The sequence below is a fragment of the Dama dama genome, chromosome 7 (genome assembly GCF_033118175.1).
Source record: "Dama dama isolate Ldn47 chromosome 7, ASM3311817v1, whole genome shotgun sequence".
NCBI lineage: Eukaryota > Metazoa > Chordata > Mammalia > Artiodactyla > Cervidae > Dama > Dama dama.
The window spans coordinates 29,660,070-29,678,324 of record NC_083687.1 but is presented as its reverse complement, the minus strand read 5'-3'; the positions used below and the strand labels follow the sequence as shown (position 1 = coordinate 29,678,324).

Below are 18,255 nucleotides of genomic sequence, written 5' to 3'. Positions count from 1 at the left end.
ATTTCCACAGGGCAGACGGGAGGTGAGACTTCTCCATCGGACTCTCAGTCGTTCCTGACTTCTGATCTGGGGGCACACAGGTAAGCGGTGCTCTTCTTGGTCAGGACCACCTTAGCCCCATCCAGGTAAAGCATTTGTGGCAGTGTGTTCTAAGGGGCACCTCCCACAGACCCGAGACAGATGACAGGAGCACTTTCTGCAGCAGGACGGGACTAGAAGCAAGAGGGAGACAAAGGGTTCTCCCAGGTCAGGTCCTGTTCCCTCCCTGCCTGGTGCACACAATGCACATGATGCACAGTAAGGTAATGGGACTAGAGAACTCAGTCCATATCTGTTTATCCGAATGGGATGATATATTCTTTCATGGTTTTATTCACAGTTAACATCTTTCACGCAGTTGTGCATGCAAGTTTCCATTAGAGTATTCTTGCATTTTAGTAAACTCCCAAGTGTCATTTGTTGTACTCAGCTTTCATTAAGCATAAACTTTCATCCTCATTCATTTTCTTATGTGATTAATCAAAGGCACAATTGTCTGTAAATTAAGAAGTCAAATATCTGTGCATGATTTCTCATGATACAGACTCTTTTTATAATCCTGAATCTTCTCAACTTCTGCTTTCCCATTGGCGACCACTTTGAATAATTTTTAGCTGATTCTTTTGGCTTTTATTTCCAAATCTCTAAACACAGTGCCTTACTAGAACTGCTGCTTGATTTTTCTGTCACAGCCACTGTCTGTCCCATTACACAGTGGCTAATGCAATAGTTAAGTCATTGCTTTCTTTCACTCTTCCCATTCCTTCAGTTTCCCACTTTATTTATATATTGATCATACTTAGTTCAATCAGCTTTTTCTTTTCCATGACTAATACACTAGTCAACTAACAAAATGCTCAACTTAAGACTTGTGAATTTTTATTTGGGGCAAAATGAGGACTGCAGCCTGGGAGACAGCACCTCAGATAGCTCTAAGAAACAGCTCCAAAGAGGTAGGGAGGGGAGGTCAGTATATATGATTTTGGTGAAGGGGGAATCCAGTGCAATCAGGTACTTATCTTCCCAAGGTTTTCTGCTAGTCACAAGGAGCTGACCTCACCGTGAAAGGACTTAAGGCTTTTCTACATATGAGGAAGTGAAGCGATCCAAAGGACTGGAAAAGGTCAGTTTTCATTCCAATCCCTAAGAAGGGCAATGCCAAAGAATGTTTAAACTACTGTACAATTGTACTCATTTCACATGCTAGCAAAATCATGCTCAAAATTCAAGCTAGGCGTCAGCAGTATGTGAACTGAGAGCTTCCAGATGTACAAGTTGGGTTTAGAAAAGGAAAAGGTAGAGGAACCAGAGAGCACATTGCCAGCATTTGTTGGATCACAGAGAAAGCAAGGGAATACCAGAAAAACATCTACTTCTGCTTCACTGACTATGTTAAAGCCTTTGACTGTGTGGATCACAACAGACTGTGGAATAGTCTTAAAGAGATGGGAATACCAGACCATCTTACTTGTCTACTGAAAACCCGTATGCAGGTCAAGAAGCACAGTTAGAACCAGACACAGAACTACAGACTGGTTTAAAATTGGGAAAGGAGTATAATAAGGCTGTACATTGTCACCCTGCTTATTTAACTCATATGCAGAATACATCAAGCAAAATGCAGGGCTGGATGAATCAGAAGTTGGAATCAAGATTGCCAGGAGAAATAAATATCAAAAACCTCAGATATGGAGATGATAGCACTTTAATGGCAGAAAGTGAAGAACTAAAGAGCCTCTTGATGAGGCTTTGCTTTTCCTGACTGTGTTCTATGAAGCTCTCATGAATTCAGCTCTAATGATTGCTCTGTTTGCATGACTCTTCCAAGAAGTGTGGATACTTTGGATATTCCATCAGTTTTTCCTTTTTTGGAAATGTCATCCAGGACCCTTCTGACATGCTCCCACCTGGTCTGGATTCTTCAGCATCTGGAGTAGAGCCATCCTCCTAGGATCTCCCTCCACCACCTGGGCAGCACTTTAAAGTGCTGTGAATACTGCATAGCACAGGGAACTTTACTCAGCACTCTCTAATGGCGTATATGGGGAAAGAATCTAAAAGACTAGATATATTTACAGCTGATTCACTTTATTGTCCAGCAGAAAGTGACACAGCATTGTAAATCAATTACACTCCAATGAAAACAAAACAAACAAGCAAGCAAGCAGATCTCTACCCTGGATGTCATTTATTAGTCACGTGTTCTTTCAGCCAAACCCAAGAGCCTGCATTGTACCAGATCAAGTTCCAGTTCCAGATCTTTGCTCTAACAATTGAAATTTGACATTCTTGTCCATCCCTCTCTCCCCCTCACTAGGAGCATTTCTAGATTAGGAGAATTCCACACTGAAAGAGTCTTGGTAGGAGGCAGAGACCACCTTCCTCCATTAAAGAAGAAAACCCACTTTCCCTAATACTCTTGCCAGAGGACACAGCATAAAGCTTCAGTCCCAGCACTCAGGTGACCACATGTCAGACTCTACTCAGGCCGTTGTGACAGAGAGAAGCTGGAACTATGCAGGATGCATCTGACAAGGGTGTTGAGAGTGGGAGTCACACCACCTCCAGTTGTCAGGAGCCTCAGTGATAGCCGTCCTCAGCGTGGGGTCCACGTCCAGCACGAGGGGCTCACTGTGTGAGCAGTGACACTGTGCCCCAGCGGGGGCGAAAGTTCCTTTGTGGGATCTGGCCTGGAGTGGACACTGTGGGTCCTGTTCCCATGGAGCCATACATATATATAGTAGTGTATGTCTAACTTAATTTGGATCCCATTGTTAGCTCCAAGAATGAGTGAGGAGAACTCAACCTGGAGAATAGTTTCAGAGAGCAAGGATTTCATTACACTGAACTCTGAACCACTGCCTAAGTCTTCAGGTGGAATAAGAACTACATTATTTCTCAACATCACACCTCATAATTGACAATATGAATTGTCAATATAAATTCCCTTTTCTTTCTGAAGAAAAAATACGCTTTTAAATGTGCATTTAAGTCCCCTCTCTGGCCACTCGCTCTCATATACCTCAGGGGTTCCCAAATTGGCTGATCATCAGAATTGCTTGTGGGGCTTCTTATAAAATGTTCAGCCTCTCCCCAGAACCACCTTCTCAGAGTATTAGGACAAGACCAAGGGATTGCTTATTTAACAACCTCTGTGTGTGAGGCTGATACACAGCATGTGGGAATCCTGGTCTACATTTGTTCCTGCTACTAAAAGTGTGACCTGGAGACCAGCAGCATCAGCACCAACCTTATTACAAATGCAGATTCTCAGGCTCTACTCCCGACTGTCTAGATTTAATGAGGGTCCAGGGAGCACCAGCATCCCCACTTGGACCCTGCACTAATCCTACAGGCTCCTCTACTGGATCGCTCTCCCTTCACCTTCTGATTCTGCACAGCAGTTAAGACTGATGCTCCTAGCGAGCAGTCACACCAGGTCATCTTCTATTCAAACCATCTTATGAGTCCACATCTTTCACAGACATCAGACACCTTCCAATATGCTGGAGGCCCACATGACCTGGCCAGACACTGGATCTCATCTCAATTCCTCGTTCCTCCACACACACCTGCCTCCTGGCTCTTCCTTGATCACATACACTCTCCTGCCCTCCTGCATTTGCACTGGAGGCTCCTCTGCCTGGAGAGAACTTCCCGCAGACATCCTAGTAGACATTCTCTCACGTCCTTCACATCTTTACTCCGATATCATCTCCTCAACGAGGCCTACACTGACACCCTAGTAAAACAGCCACCTTCCCTGTACCCACACACATACTCTAGGTCACCTTCATCAAAGAACTTGCCAATCCTTAGGCAGACACTTTCCTCACTTATTAGGCTCACTCTGCCCCCTCTCACCAGAACATAGGGCACGAGGCCAACAGAGTGTGTCTGTTTTTAGTTTACTGAGGTTTCACAGATGCAAAAATAGAGCATCATCTATCTGGCACACAACAAATATCAGATTAAGGAAAGATCACTGTACATGCCTCTGTATTCTATCTTTATTAAAGTGAACTCAGGCCACTTGCTCTCTCGTTGCAGCTACAGAACAACATGCATTCACTCACATCAATGCAGCCTGTACTTTCCCCACAAGAGCTGATCACCCCTCCCTCCCACACCAACCAGTCTGCACTCTACACATAACGATATTTTCTCTTCAGGAAAGATCAGAGGCTGACAGGTCACATATTCCAACCTGCTGTGACTATTAGGCATTGCTTTATAAATCCAGGAATTTGCATTGGAAGAGGTCGGCAGTCTCGCCACCTCTTCATGTTATGCTAATAGGAGCACAGACACATTCAGATGCAGCTTCAGAAAGAGGGGTCTGGGGATTTGACGTCACCTAGTGGGATGAAGCATCACTCAGTCCCCACAAGGCAGCTGTCTCACACTGTGAGAGAAAAGAATCAGGAACCAGTTCAGGTCGGTCATGTAAGGGCTGACATTCTCCACAGCCCCCCACACGCTCACATGTCCCACTCAAAGACCCCTGCCACCCAGTGTGTCCCCTCTGCTCCAACCCCTCTCCCAATCTAGACCCTCCAGGGTCTCACCTGTAGGAACCGTGAGAGACACATCAAAGCCCAGGACACTGTCACAGCCTGGAGGGGAACAAGACCAGGACGTGGTCAGAACCCACAGGAGAGAAACTAGAGAAAGCACTTTGAGGAGGGTGAGCCCCCCATGGCCTCCCTTCTGCACCCTCACAAGGGTCTCGGGAATCATACCCACTTTGTACTTACTTGAAGCCTGGGTGTAGATCCGTCCTTTTTCACCTGTGAGAAGAAAATATCACATGAGAGACCATGGAGCAGACTGAGTCATGAGACCCTAGAGGAACTCCCTAGTCCTGGATGACAAAGAACTTCTCAGAACTGTAACCAAAAATCCAGGACAGGCTCAGGAACATGAAAGAAGGAGACACGGGGGGACTGGACCACCTGCCCTCCTGGAGGTCTGCCCTCAGGAGGGACATTCCCTCCTGACCTTCAAATGCTGAGAAACAGGCCCCCAAATGGAATTATGAAGATGAAAAATTTGTCTTTCATTTTCACATGTACTTTACAAAAGGGTCAGTCTTAGCATCAGCTCAGATTCCACAAGTGTGTGGAGGGTACTTTCCAGAAAGGAGGCAGGCAAACTTCCATCTGGGCCAGAAATCCACCCAGTGAGACAAGAAAACTCAGATCCCTCCCTCCTTTCTCTACCTGAGCTCTTCTTCCTCCAAATCACAGCTCCAGTCACCACAGCAAACATTAGGAGAACCAGGCCAACAATGATGCCCATGGTGAGGAAGGAGGGCTGAGGAGGTTCTGTGGAAGAAAGGGAAGGGGCCCAGACTTCAGGCTTCAGTTCTGACCTTGCTGATTGTGTCTAGAAGGGTTCCTGCTTTATCTGAGAGGAAGCTCCATTCCTACCCCCTCCTTACCCCATCTCAGGGTGAGGGGTTCCTGAAGCCCCTCATGCTGCACATGACACGTGTATCTCTGCTCCTCTCCAAAAGGCACCACTAGGGCCACCCACTTCTGGAAGGTTCCATCCCCTGAAGGCCTGGTCTCCACAAGCTCCATGTCCTGAGTCTGGTCCTCCCCATCACGCTGCCAGGTCAGTGAGATCTCATCGGGATAGAAGCCCAGGGCCCAGCACCTCAAGGTGACCTCACGGTCAGAGATGGGGTGATGGTTTACATGTGCCTTTGGAGGGTCTGAGGAAGAAGAATCAGAAAACTCACATTTTGTGTTACCCCCATGGGCCACTGGAAGCAGCATCAGGTGACAATCCTGAGAATAAACAGGAGAGTGGGTTTGAAAAGAAGAAGCACAAACACCAGACATCAGCCTGGACTCCAGGGTCTGGGAACAGCTCCTAGTCCTTGGAAAGTTCTGGAGTCAGGGTGACAGCTAAGGGAGGAGGCTCCGTGTAAGAGGCAGAATTCAGAGTAATGGTCCTGACGTGGGAGCAGGCTGAATGACTTAGAAAAGCTGGAGTCAGGGCTCCTAAGATGTTATCAGGGTGAGAACAAGCCTTGAGAGACAAAGTCATGGTTCACAAGACGGTGGCCAGGGTCAAACCAACTTTTTCAGGGATGGTTTACTTCTTCTTAGTCAGAGACGCTGGATTCCTTAATTGTCTTCAGAGAACTAAGATCATGACATCCAGCCCCATCACTTCATGGCAAATAGACGGCGAAACAATGTAAACAGTGACAGACTTTATTTTCTTGGATTCCAAAAATCACTGTGGACAGTGACTGCAGCCACCAAATTAAAAGATATCTGCTCCTTGGAAGAAAAGTTATGACAAACCTAGACAGTATATCAAAAAGCAGAGACATCACATTGCTGACAAAGGTTCATATTGTCAAAGCTATGTTTTTTTCTAGTAGACATGTATGGATGTGACAACTGTACCATAAAGAAGGCTGAGTGCTGAAGAATTGATGCTTTTGATCTGTGGTGTTGGAGAATACCCTTGAGAGTCCCTTGGACAGCAAGGAGTTCAAACTAGTCAATTCTAAATGAAATCAACCCTGAACATTCATTGGAAAGACTGATGCTGAAGCTGAAACTCCAATACTTTGGCCACCTGATGTGAAGAGCCGACTTATTGGAAAAGACCCTGAGGCTGGGAAAGATTGAAGGTAAGAGGAAAAGGGAATGACAGAGAATGAAAGTGTTGGATGGCATCACCAGACACAATGGACATGAGTTTGAGCTTAGCTCCCAGAGTTAGTGATGGACAGGAAAGCCTGGCGTGCTTCTGTCTATGGGGTCGCAAAGAGTCAGACACGACTGAGCTACTAAATAACCAGTGGGGCCACTGGAGAGTCACCGTCTTGTACAGAATATGAAAACCTGGGCGGATTCCTCCCTCTCCTGACGTTGCGGCGCTGTTCCCACAAAGACTCCATTTTCTTCTCCTCGTGGGAAGCCAGGCAGCTCCAGCCCGAGGGGAGATCAGGGAGGCCCTGCGCCCCTCTTACCTGCGCGCAGCAACGTGTCGTTTCCTGTCTTTAGGTATCTGCGGAGCCACTCCACGCACTTGCCCTCCAGATAGTTCCTCACACGCGCCGCATCACCGGCCGCCTCAGCATTGTGCTTGGAGATCTGAGCCGCCGTCTCCGCCGCGGTCCAGGAGCGCAGGTCCTCATTCAGGGAGATGTAATCTCTGCCGTCGTAGGCGAACTGGTCATACCCGCGGAGGAGGCGCCCGTCCGGCCCCACGTCGCAGCCATACATCTCCTGGAGGGTGTGAGACTCTGACCCGCCCCGACCACACGCGGTCATTAAATCCAAACTGAAAATGAAACTGGGTCAAGCCCCCGCGAGCTCCTCCCGGATCGAGGGGCGGAGCGGGTCCCGCAGTGTTGGGGTGACCCTAGGACCCGGAGACTCGGGGCTACTCCGGGCCGTCCCTGGGGATGGGGGTCGTGACTTGGACCCGGGCCCGCGTCGCTCACCGGCCTCGCTCTGGTTGTAGTAGCCGCGCAGGGTGTTCAGGCTCATTCGGAAAAACTGTGCGGTGTCTCTGGTTCTCTGAGTCTCCTGATCCCAATACTCGGGCCCCTCCTGCTCCACCCACGGCGCCCGCGGTTCTATCCTTGGATCCGGGGCGTCGCTGTCGAACCGCACGAACTGCGTGTCGTCCACGTAGCCGACGGTGATGAAGCGGGGCTCCCCGAGGCCCGGCCGGGACGCGGCGGTGTAGAAATACCTCAGGGAGTGGGAGCCTGGGGGCGGGGAGGGGTGAGATCTGGACCCTCCTCCCAGCTCAGGTCCCGGGTCCGAGGTGACCAGGCAGGGAGCAGGGGAGGGAGAGAGGAGCTCGTGAGACGGAAAAGGTCGGAGAAGGACCAGGACTTGTGGGGAAAGAAGAGGGGACGGGAAGCAAGGGAGGGACAGGACGGGACCTGGCGGAGGCCCCGGGTCTGGTCGGGGGCGGCGGGGGTCACTCCTTCCCTGGGGGTCCTGGCCCCTCCCCCGACCCTCGGGCGGTCCCCTCGCCCCTCCCCGCAGAGGCCGTTCCCTCCCGACCCCGCACTCACCGGCCCGGGCCTCGGTCAGGACCAGGACCCCCGAGAGCAGCAGGAGGGCTCTCGGACCCAAGACCCGCATTCCGGGGATCTGGGAGGAAGAGACTCGGCGGGTGGACAGATACTGGAACCCGGAACTGCGGAGACGAATACTGGCAGGTAGAAATCGAACACCCAATGGGAATGAGAACTGGGGCCGCGTCACGAGTGTCCAGGCAGGAGGGCCCGACACTCGTTGAGACAAGAAAATGAAACTCAAAAAACAAAAAAGAAGAAAGAAAAGGAAATGAAACTCGAGGAGACGAGAAACCTGAAGACCGAGCGTCCCCGCCCCAGACACAGCCCTTGACCCTGAGACTCAGAGCCTCGCCCTCGGTGGGCACCTGGGACTTTGCCCTGATGCCTCCCCTCCTACGGCGCCGAGAGCTCCTTGCCACACTGAAATGTCCAATCGACATTTTCCATGGTAGAGATTATAAAGTTTGAATTCGTTAATTAACTTATTTAGAGTAATATTAGTAACCCATGCATTTAATATGAAAAATAAGTTATTTCCCAAAACAAACATGGTAGTGAGAACAGTGAAGCTTTTTCAGTTCAGTTCAGTCCTCAGTCGTGTCCAACTCTTTGCGACCCTGTGGACTGCAGCACGCCAGGCCTCTCTGTCCATCAACAACTCCCGGACCTTGCTCAAACTCATGTCCATCCAGTTGGTGATGCCATCCAACCATCTCATCCTCTGCATCTCCTGCTCCTCCCGCCTTCAATCTTTCCTAGCATCAGGGTCTTTTCCAATGAGTCAGCTCTTCGCATCAGGTGGCCAAATTGTCGGAGTTTCCGCTTCAGCATCAGTCCTTCCAATGAATATTAAGGACTGATTTCTTTTAGGATTGACTGGTTTTATCTCCTTGCTGTCCAAGGACTCTCAAGAGTCTTCTCCAACACCACAGTTAAAAAACATCGATTCTTCCGCGTTCAGCTTTCTTTATAGTCCAGCTCTCACATCCATACATGACTACTGGAAAGACCATAGCCTTGACTAGACAGACCTTTGTTGACAAAGTAATGTCTCTGCTTTTTAATACGCTACCTACATTTTTCTACATTTTTTATATTTTTGCAATTCCCTTTCTTGCCTTCTCATTAGAAGACCACAGGATTTTCAGGTTTGCTTCTACGTTGAATCTGTTATTTTGATTGAAATCTATGAAAATAAAAAGGCCCACACATATGTTGGAGAAGGAAATGGCAACACACTCCAGTATTCGCCTGAAGAATCCCGTGATCAGAGAAGCCTGGCAGGTTACCGTCCATGGGGTTGCAAGAGTTGGACATGACTTAGCGACTACACCACCACCACATGTGTGTAGGAGTAATATTTTTAATAACCTTTTCAGGTAATTATGTAAGTTCATCTTTGATACAAATCTAAAACTACACAACTGGTAGTTTCTTAAAGGTTATTTTCAAAGTGGACCTGAACTTTTATCACTGTCTATTTACTGTTCTGTTACATCAAAATCCCTAAGGCTTTTTTCCATATTGAATCTATTATATGAATATAAGATTTTTTGTAAGTAATACATTGTTTCACTAAGTTACATAAATCTTCCAGTGTCATTCACTCTTATTTTTTTAAAGTCTTTATTGAATTTGTTAAAATATTGCTTCTGCTTTATGTTTTGTTTTTTCGGCTGCAAGGCATGTGAGATCTTGGCTCCCTAACCAGGGATTGAACCTGCACCCCCTGCATTGGAAGGCAAAGTCTTAACCACTGGAACACCAGGGAAGTCCCCATTCACTCTTTCAAGTGAAGATTGTACTCCATGCAAGAGAGGGTAGTTCAGCTCATACAGATTATTTTCCTTGAGTCACAGGACTTTGGAATGTAGCAGAAGCTCTTGATATGTACTTCCCATGTCATCATAGAAGATACTTTTGGTTTGTTTTTTTTTTATATACTTTTGGTTTTTTGAGAAAAAGAACTATTTATTAGCATTTTGAGATGTGACCATTAACTTTTGATTTTCCTTAGGGAAGCAGCTCATTTTTGCAATAAGAAATGCAACATTAACAATATTTGTGCAAGATACATGTTAAGATTAGAACACCATCTTCTGAATTTCATCTAAGCATGAGAAGTTTAACAGACCACTATTCACACTCTAGCACAAGTGAATAATAGAAGGTTTTAGAATTATCATACCATTCTATAGTGCATTATAACATGACATACTTTACTTCTGTCCTATTGCAGAGCATCAGGCCTTTTAGAGCATCATCAGAGAAAGTGCGACATCCACCAAGCTTGCTCACTTCAAAGAAAGCACACACCTGTTTTATGCCATCAGGTTACCACTCCTTGTTCAAGAAAGCAGCTGCATTAAGATAGAGTCATATAGAACTTTACTTGTCCATGTAATTATTTCCTGTCAATTAAATCCCGTATTTAAGCTTTAGCTCCATAGGATCTGGTGTTAGTTTACTAAGGGTATCAGAGGTGTCCCCAGATCCCTAGAGTGGACAACACACAGTAGGACTATCAAGGAGGCCAAAGTAAGCATGAGAAGTTAAAGCAGATGGAGAGATTTGATCTGGGGAATACCTGGAACTAGGTGAGTCCTGGCTGAGGGGTGCTATGGGAAGGCTCTCCAGTGTCCCAGACCTGGCAGGAGAGGTGGCAGCTGATTTATGATGTCCTCCTGTCAAGACAGCTCCAGGAGAGTCCCGATTTCAAATACATTCTCAAATCTGTCAGGTCCTGATCCCAAATGTGTTCATTCAGCAGTATTGGCATGTCTGCTTTGCCCAGTGCTGGGCTGGAGGCCTGTCATACACTCAAAATCAATGCTCTCACATGGCTGAGCACTGGTTAGAATGGAATATAGTGTAGGCTGTTGCTGGCAGAGAACAAACCAATAACTAGAATCATCACCTCATCTCTCTCTCACAATTATTACAACCATTGCTCATTATTCTCACCCTGTTGTTTCTTAGAATATACAGGATTTTTGCAAAGTTTCCCCAGGAAGGCAGACTTTGTGCTCTGGGGACAGGAGACAGTACGGACCTTGGCTCTGCTCAGCAGACCTCCCCCTTTGCCTGACTCCACTGAGATCTACTGCCTACCTTCACGTGGTCTCCTAAGGTGCCAGGGACATTCCCTGGTATGGTATGTCTTCTGAGCAGACCACTTGGTCCCCAAAGACTCATATCACAAAGCAGGGGCAACATGACTGAAAAACATCTCTAGTACATTACACAGACTGTCAAAAGCTGTTTTACACAGATAGATGTTTATAGATGATAGAGAGAGACAGGGCAGGACAGAGGTGGGCACAGATGAGGGACTGGACACATAGTTTTACATGTCTGTGTGTCACAGAGACAACTTATGTCAGGGGCACATCTTATATTTGTTACCTGTAGTGGACTTTCAATAGCTTCCAAGAGAGGTTAAAGAAGAAAAGCAAATCGATGTACTTTAAAGAAATCCTCTACGTTTATAAAACTCTGATTAAGGCTAATTTGGAGAGGACATCAAGGGAATGGGGCAGTGTGTTTGTCATAAGCAGCAATACACTGTCCTCTAGGGGCAATGTGAGTGCTGCAGGGCTCCTTGACAAATCAGCAAAAGAAGCCCATATTCCAACTTGCCACCATCACAGTCATCCTGTTAGAGCAAACCAAATTCTGTAAGTTTTGGTATTTTGGAGGTGCCTTCTAGAGAAAGTTACTGTCTTGACTAGGACACGAGAGGCCACTTGCCAAGTGTAGTGTTTTGGGGAGTGTTGATTGAGCCCCTGAGTCAAGAGCTGGTTCCACAGGGGAGATTAGAGAGGAGGTCTCTGCCTCAGGGGAACTGCAGAGAGAGGGTAGAAAGGTGCTGAGTTCACTTATCTACATCCCAGCTTTATGGTCTGCTGGGGAGAAGTTAGTCTATCTAAGCAAAGCAGTTTATGGCACATTTCTGTTTATATTAACAAGAAAATACTTTAGAAAATAGAAAACTATCACTCAACATATCTATGATTTCATCTGGATTTATATAGCTTTCCAAAAAATTGGATTCCCTTATCTTACTTGACTCTTTCATTTAATATGAATAATTGTTCCAATCATTCATAACTTTACAGTGTACAAATTTAATGAATTCAATATCATACTATTTCTTATGACACCCTGTACTTAAAGGCCCTACTTTAAAGCTCCTGTTCTAGCTTCTCCCACCAGTATCCTGTTCTTCTCTGAAAGTAGAGTCCAAATCCTATCATGTCCAGGCACCTTCCAATCTAGAATCACTCTATGAACTTACAGAAGACATTCTCTTTATCCTTTTCTCCTGGGATGGCAGGCACTTCCCACCGTGTCTTCTCTCCTGTGGATTCAGAGCTTCTCTCTGATCAAGATGCTGCTCAATCAATTCTCAGGCCATTCTTTGCACAGAGCTTGGTGTCTGGTAAACAGTCACTAAACATTTGAAAGCTAAATAAACTGAAATGAATACTCACTGCTGCTGACGACTTTAATTGTTCTGCCCTCTTGGGGACACATGGGGAAGACTTCCCAGCCTCCTTTGTCGCCACAGGACCATGTCGCTGTCAATGGAGCAGGAGAGGACCCGGTGTGTATCCTTTCAGATCTGACCCATCACGACCTCTCACATGCATTTCTCCACATTCTCGCTCCTTCTGCTGAAGGATGCTGGTGGGGCTGAGGTCTAAGCACCTGGGAATCCTGAGAAGCAGGAGGGGCTCAGAGGGCTCATGCTGGTACCAGGCATCAGTTTGGGGGTAGACTCCAGGAGTGCCCTGGGGCTGTCTCTAGACTACTTGAAGAGTGATGCTTTCAACTTTGCCCTGCTCCTTCACCATGAGTGTCATATTTTGGGGATCATCTCAGTCTCCACCTTCCCTTTCCTCAGGATGAGGGGCTTCCAGGAGCTCCAGCACCTCAGTGGCTACAGAAGATACTTGTTACAATGTGAATTTAAAGAACTTTCCAGGTGGTCCAGCGGCTAAGACTCTGTACTCCCAAGGCAGCAGGCCCGATTTCAGTCCTTGATTGGGGAAATAAATCTCACATGTTGCAACTAAAGATCCCATATGCCAACTGAAGACCCCATTTGCTGCAGGTAAAGAACCCACGAGCTGCAACTAAGACCTTGCCCAGCCTAAATAAAGAAATAACTGCTTTTTCAAACTGGTGCATTGGGAAATAGAGAAACATCAATAAAGTCAAGTACATTAAAAAAAAAAAGAAATAACTTTTTTTGTAAAAATGTGAATTTAAAGATAAGAATTTTCATTTATTAATATTTATAAAATTTATTTTACTGAATTATAGTTGATTTACAATATTGTGTTAATTTGTACTGTATGGCATAGTCATTCAACTTTGTATATATATACATATTCTTTTTCATATTCTTTTCCATAATTATTTATGAAAAAAAAAAGAATTTTTAACGTGTCAATCAGGATGTTTTGAAGCAAATTTACTTTTTTTCTGTGCAAGTAAGTTGTGGTGAAAATAATTACTATTGCAGTTTGCTGCCATAGTCTTCAATATTGCGAAGTTTTGCCTCAAAGCAAATATCAACATAGTGAAAGTCACATAATATCTTAATAATACTGTGAAAGTAGGTAGCACCCCATGGGTCTCATAAAAGAGTCTAAGTGATGTCAAGGATTCCAAAGACCACAGTCTGAGAACTGCTGTTTTGAATAAACCAGTGAGTCTCCCAAATGATCCCTGCCTTTGCCTCCTCTTCATTTTGGAAAATCCTTCTCCCTGAACTGGACTTCCTGCCTTCCCAAACTCAGCTGAAGGTCCTGCCCCTGGGTTGCTCTGGAAGAGCACTCACCCCCTAGAAAGTGATGCCAGAGAGTGTTCTTAGTCTGGGAAGGGAGGTGGGGAGACAGGTGTTTCCTGTTTGGGATTGGGACAGTTTGTGCCTGAAGACACCACATGCTCTTATAACTAATTTTGGTTTTGTTTCACACCAACTTACTATGTATTCATATCCCAGACAGAAATCTGACATAGTGTCTAAGAGAAATAATATTGACTGCTTCAACTCACATGGCTAATGCATCTGATTTGAGGCCCACAAAGCATGAAGGGCAGTCCTGTCCAACAGAACATTCTGTAATGAAGAAATTGTTCTATATCTGTGCTGTCCAGTCAGGGAGCCACTTTCTGCATGTGGCTACTTAGCACCTCAAAAGTGGCTATTGTGCTGAGCACTTTAATTTTATTTACTGAGTTTACTTTTAAAATATTTTTATTTATTTTATCAAGGTATAATTGATTTACAGTGTTGTGTTAATTTCTGCTGTACAGAATCCTCTATGACCCACCTCCCAGAATAATTTTATTTGGAAATAAAAGCAAAAATAAACAAGTGGGACCTAATTAAAATTAAAAGCTTCTGCACAACAAAGGAAACTATAAGCAAGGTGAAAAGACAGCCTTCAGAATGGGAGAAAATAATAGCAAATGAAGCAACAGACAAAGAATTAATCTCAAAAATATACAAGCAACTCCTGCAGCTCTATTCCAGAAAAATAAATGACCCAATCAAAAAGTGGGCCAAAGAACTAAACTGACATTTCTCCAAAGAATACATACAGATGGCTAACAAACACATGAAAAGATGCTCAACATCACTCATTATTAGAGAAATGCAAATCAAAACCACAGTGAGGTACCATTACACACCAGTCAGAATGGCTGCTATCCAAAAGTCTACAAGCAATAAATGCTGGAGAGGATGTGGAGAAAAGGGAACCCTCTTACCCTGTTGGTGGGAATGCAAACTAGTACAGCCACTATGGAGAAGAGTGTGGAGATTCCTTAAAAAACTGGAAATAGAACTGCCATATGACCCAGCAATCCCACTTCTGGGCATACACACTGAGGAAACCAGAATTTAAAGAAACGCGTGTACCCCAATGTTCATCGCAACACTGTTTACAATAGCCAGGACATGGAAGCAACCTAGATGTCCAAGAGCAGACAAATGGATAAGAAAGCTGTGGTACATATACACAATGGAATATTACCCAGCCATTAAAAAGAATGCATTTGAATCAGTTCCAATGAGGTGGATGAAACTGGAGACTATTATACAGAGTGAAGTAAGCCAGAAAGAAAAACACCAATACAGTATGCTACTGCTACTGCTAAGTCACTTCAGTCGTGTCCGACTCTGTGCGACCCCATCCCTGGGATTCTCCAGGCAAGAACACTGGAGTGGGTTGCCATTTCCTTCTCCAATGCATAAAAGTGAAAAGTGAAAGTGAAGTTGCTCAGTCATGTCTGACTCTTCGAGACCCCATGGACTGCAGCCTACCAGGCTCCTCTGTCCATGGGATTTTCCAGGCAAGAGTACTGGAGTGGGGTGTCATTGCCTTCTCTACTAATGCATATATATGGAATTTAGAAAAATGGTAACAATAACCCTGTATTCAAGACAGCAAGAGAGACACAGATGTGTTGAACAGTCTTTTGGACTCTGTGGGAGAGGGCAAGGGCGGGATGATATGGGAGAATGGCATTGAAATATGTAAATTATCATATGTGAAACGAATCACCAGTCCAGGTTCAATGCATGATACAGGATGCTCGGGACTGGTGCCCTGGGATGACCCAGAGGGATGGGATGGGGAGGGAGGTGGGAGGGGGGTTCAGGATAGGGGTTTTGAATACAGTTCCCTGTGCTATACAGTAGGATCTTGTTATTATCCATTCTATTTTTTTTAATATTTGTTTCTTATTTACTTGGTTCTGTCTGGTCTTAGTTGCAGCATGAATGATTTTTGTTGTGTCACGTGGGATCTTTTCATTGTGGGACACATGCTCAGTTGCCCCACAGCATGTGGGATCTTAGTTCCCTGACCAGGGATGGAACTCTCATCCCCTGCATTGCAAAGTGGATTCTTAACTTCTGGACCAACACAGAAGTCCCCTGTTTATCCATTCTATACATAATAGCTTGTATCTATTAACTCCAAACCCCCAGGCCATTCTTTCCCCAACTCCCCTCCCCCTTGGCAACTACAAGTCTGTTCTCTATATCTGTGAGTCTGTTTCTGTTTTATTTAATTTAAATAGCCATGTATGACTTGTCACTAGCATATTGGCCAGTGCATATCCAGAGTATTCTTAATTTTCAGTCTCTTCCTCCAAAAGATACTGTGTGACTCACAGGTTGATGTATATTAAAATGCAATCTTCACATGGAAATCATGGATTTGTCTATGCAGGTCTTGTGTATTTTAACAACGAGAATGTTCAGACATTAAGCAAACCCTGGTTTATCACCTTAAGGTCATAAGAGTTCAAAACTGCCCATCACTGGAGATAATCCTTGTCCTTATTGCACTGAGCACTTGTTGTTTTCCTTAACCTGTTTCTTTAACCTACTTAAACATAATTAGACACAGAAGTCTTCACCTAGCCCAAGAGAAAGTATTTATTGAACACAACAGATATCAAATATCTTGAAGGGCCTGTACATACCTGTAAAATTAAAGCAGAAGAGGTAACCTTAGAATCCACCACCTCTAAATTATTTTTTAATAATTAAAAATTAAATAATAATAAAATTAATAATAATTAAAATTTATTTTTTTTAAATAATTTTATCTATGTATTTATTTTTGGCTGTGCTGGGTCTTCATTGCTGCACGGGCTTTCCTCTAGTTGCTGGGAATGGGGGCTACACTCTAGTTACAGTGTATATATAGTCTTCTCACTGTGGTGGCTTCTCGTTGCAAAGCACAGGTCCTAGGACATTCGAGCTTAAATGGTTGCAGCTTGTGGGCTCAGAAGTTGCAGCATGCGGGCTTTAGAGCACAGACTCAGTAGTTGTGGCACACAGACTTAGTTGCTCCCCAGCATGTGGAATCTTCCCCAGCCAGGGATTGAACCTGTCTCCTGCATTGGCAGGTGGAATCTTTACCACTGAACCACCAGGAAAGCTCCACCTTAAAATTCTTAACTTCTTCTATACGTTCCCCTCAAATTCAATCAATTTTTTCCCCTTCACCCTTGGACCCCTCTCTTGTAGACAAAAACATACATGAATTTTTTACACTTGGGGAATAGAGTTGTGTGACCCAAAGATGAAAAATCATAAAAAACCATAAATCGTCTGTGTCAACCAGACACTCACAAAGATATTGATATGAGCACATGCTCCTATTCAAACTCAAAGACAGGACTTTGAGTTTGACAGGACTTCCTGGATGGTCCAGTGGTTAAGAATCCACCTGCTAATGCAAGATATGCTGGTTTGATCCCTACTCATGGAACTAAGATCCCACCTGCCATGGAGCAGTGAAGCCCATATGCCACCACTATTGAAACCCGTGTTCTCTGCGGCCCGTGTGCCACAGTCTGTGCTGCAAAGGAGGTCCTACATGACGCAAGGAAGATCGCCATGCTGCAACTAAGAACCAACACAGTCAAATAAATAAATTTTATTTTAGAAAAAATAAGGAGAAAAAAATAGAAAAAAAATTATTAATTTTTTAGACAAAGTAAAAAAAGAAGGAGTGGAGGGGCCTGAGGAGGGAGGTAGAACTGAAAATCCCCTCTTACTCAGGAGAGTGAGCTGACTTGGGAAATGGCATCTGGAGAGTGCAGGGTGGGGGCCACTGAGGTCTGTGCTCTTCAACTTAGACAGAGAAATTTCCAGTACTTCCAACAGCAGGAGGATGCCTAAGAAACAAAAAAACAAGCACAATGGAACAAAATATTTCCAACATGAAGATTACAGTTCTTTTTACTTTGTCATTTATCTCTTTCAACACTTTATTACAAAAAAAAAAAACACTTTATTTCTTGTTTTACTGTGAATATAGATTAAACATATATCATAAATTACACAGATACATCATAATCAGAATTATAAAGGTTTGTCTAAATTATTAAGAAGGAAGGCAGGTAGGTAGAAAAGTGAAGAGCTGGGGACACAGAGCTGGACCTGCTGGGCTCCATTCCTGAGCTCTGGGGAGTCACAGCCTTCTCTTCTCTTCTCAGGACTGAGTTCTCTGTGGAGGCCAAGCAGGTTCTTTCCCTTCTTTTTAGAGTGTCATCATTTATTAGAACGCCATCACTCTTTGATGCTTTTAATATGGTCTTTGTACATTACATGGCAT

General features: G+C 44.8%; 1 protein-coding gene across 2 annotated transcripts; it reads right to left on the bottom strand.

Annotated features, from left to right (window-relative positions):
• Window positions 1-2,106: 2,106 nt before the first annotated feature.
• On the bottom strand, window positions 2,107-8,365 carry LOC133059690 (BOLA class I histocompatibility antigen, alpha chain BL3-7-like). 2 transcript variants are annotated; one of them, XM_061147142.1, is made up of 8 exons: window positions 8,099-8,255; window positions 7,514-7,783; window positions 7,037-7,312; window positions 5,483-5,758; window positions 5,262-5,366; window positions 4,797-4,829; window positions 4,608-4,655; window positions 2,107-4,444 (listed from the first exon to the last, which is right to left on the bottom strand). In XM_061147142.1, exons 1-8 carry the CDS (start codon window positions 8,166-8,168, stop codon window positions 4,440-4,442), a joined length of 1,083 nt encoding a protein of 360 aa, XP_061003125.1. In that variant the 5' UTR covers window positions 8,169-8,255; the 3' UTR covers window positions 2,107-4,439. The 2 variants fall into 2 exon arrangements, with proteins under 2 accessions (XP_061003125.1, XP_061003126.1); XM_061147143.1 differs by lacking the exon at window positions 2,107-4,444 and having other exon boundaries at window positions 4,519-4,655; window positions 8,099-8,365.
• Window positions 8,366-18,255: the final 9,890 nt, after the last annotated feature.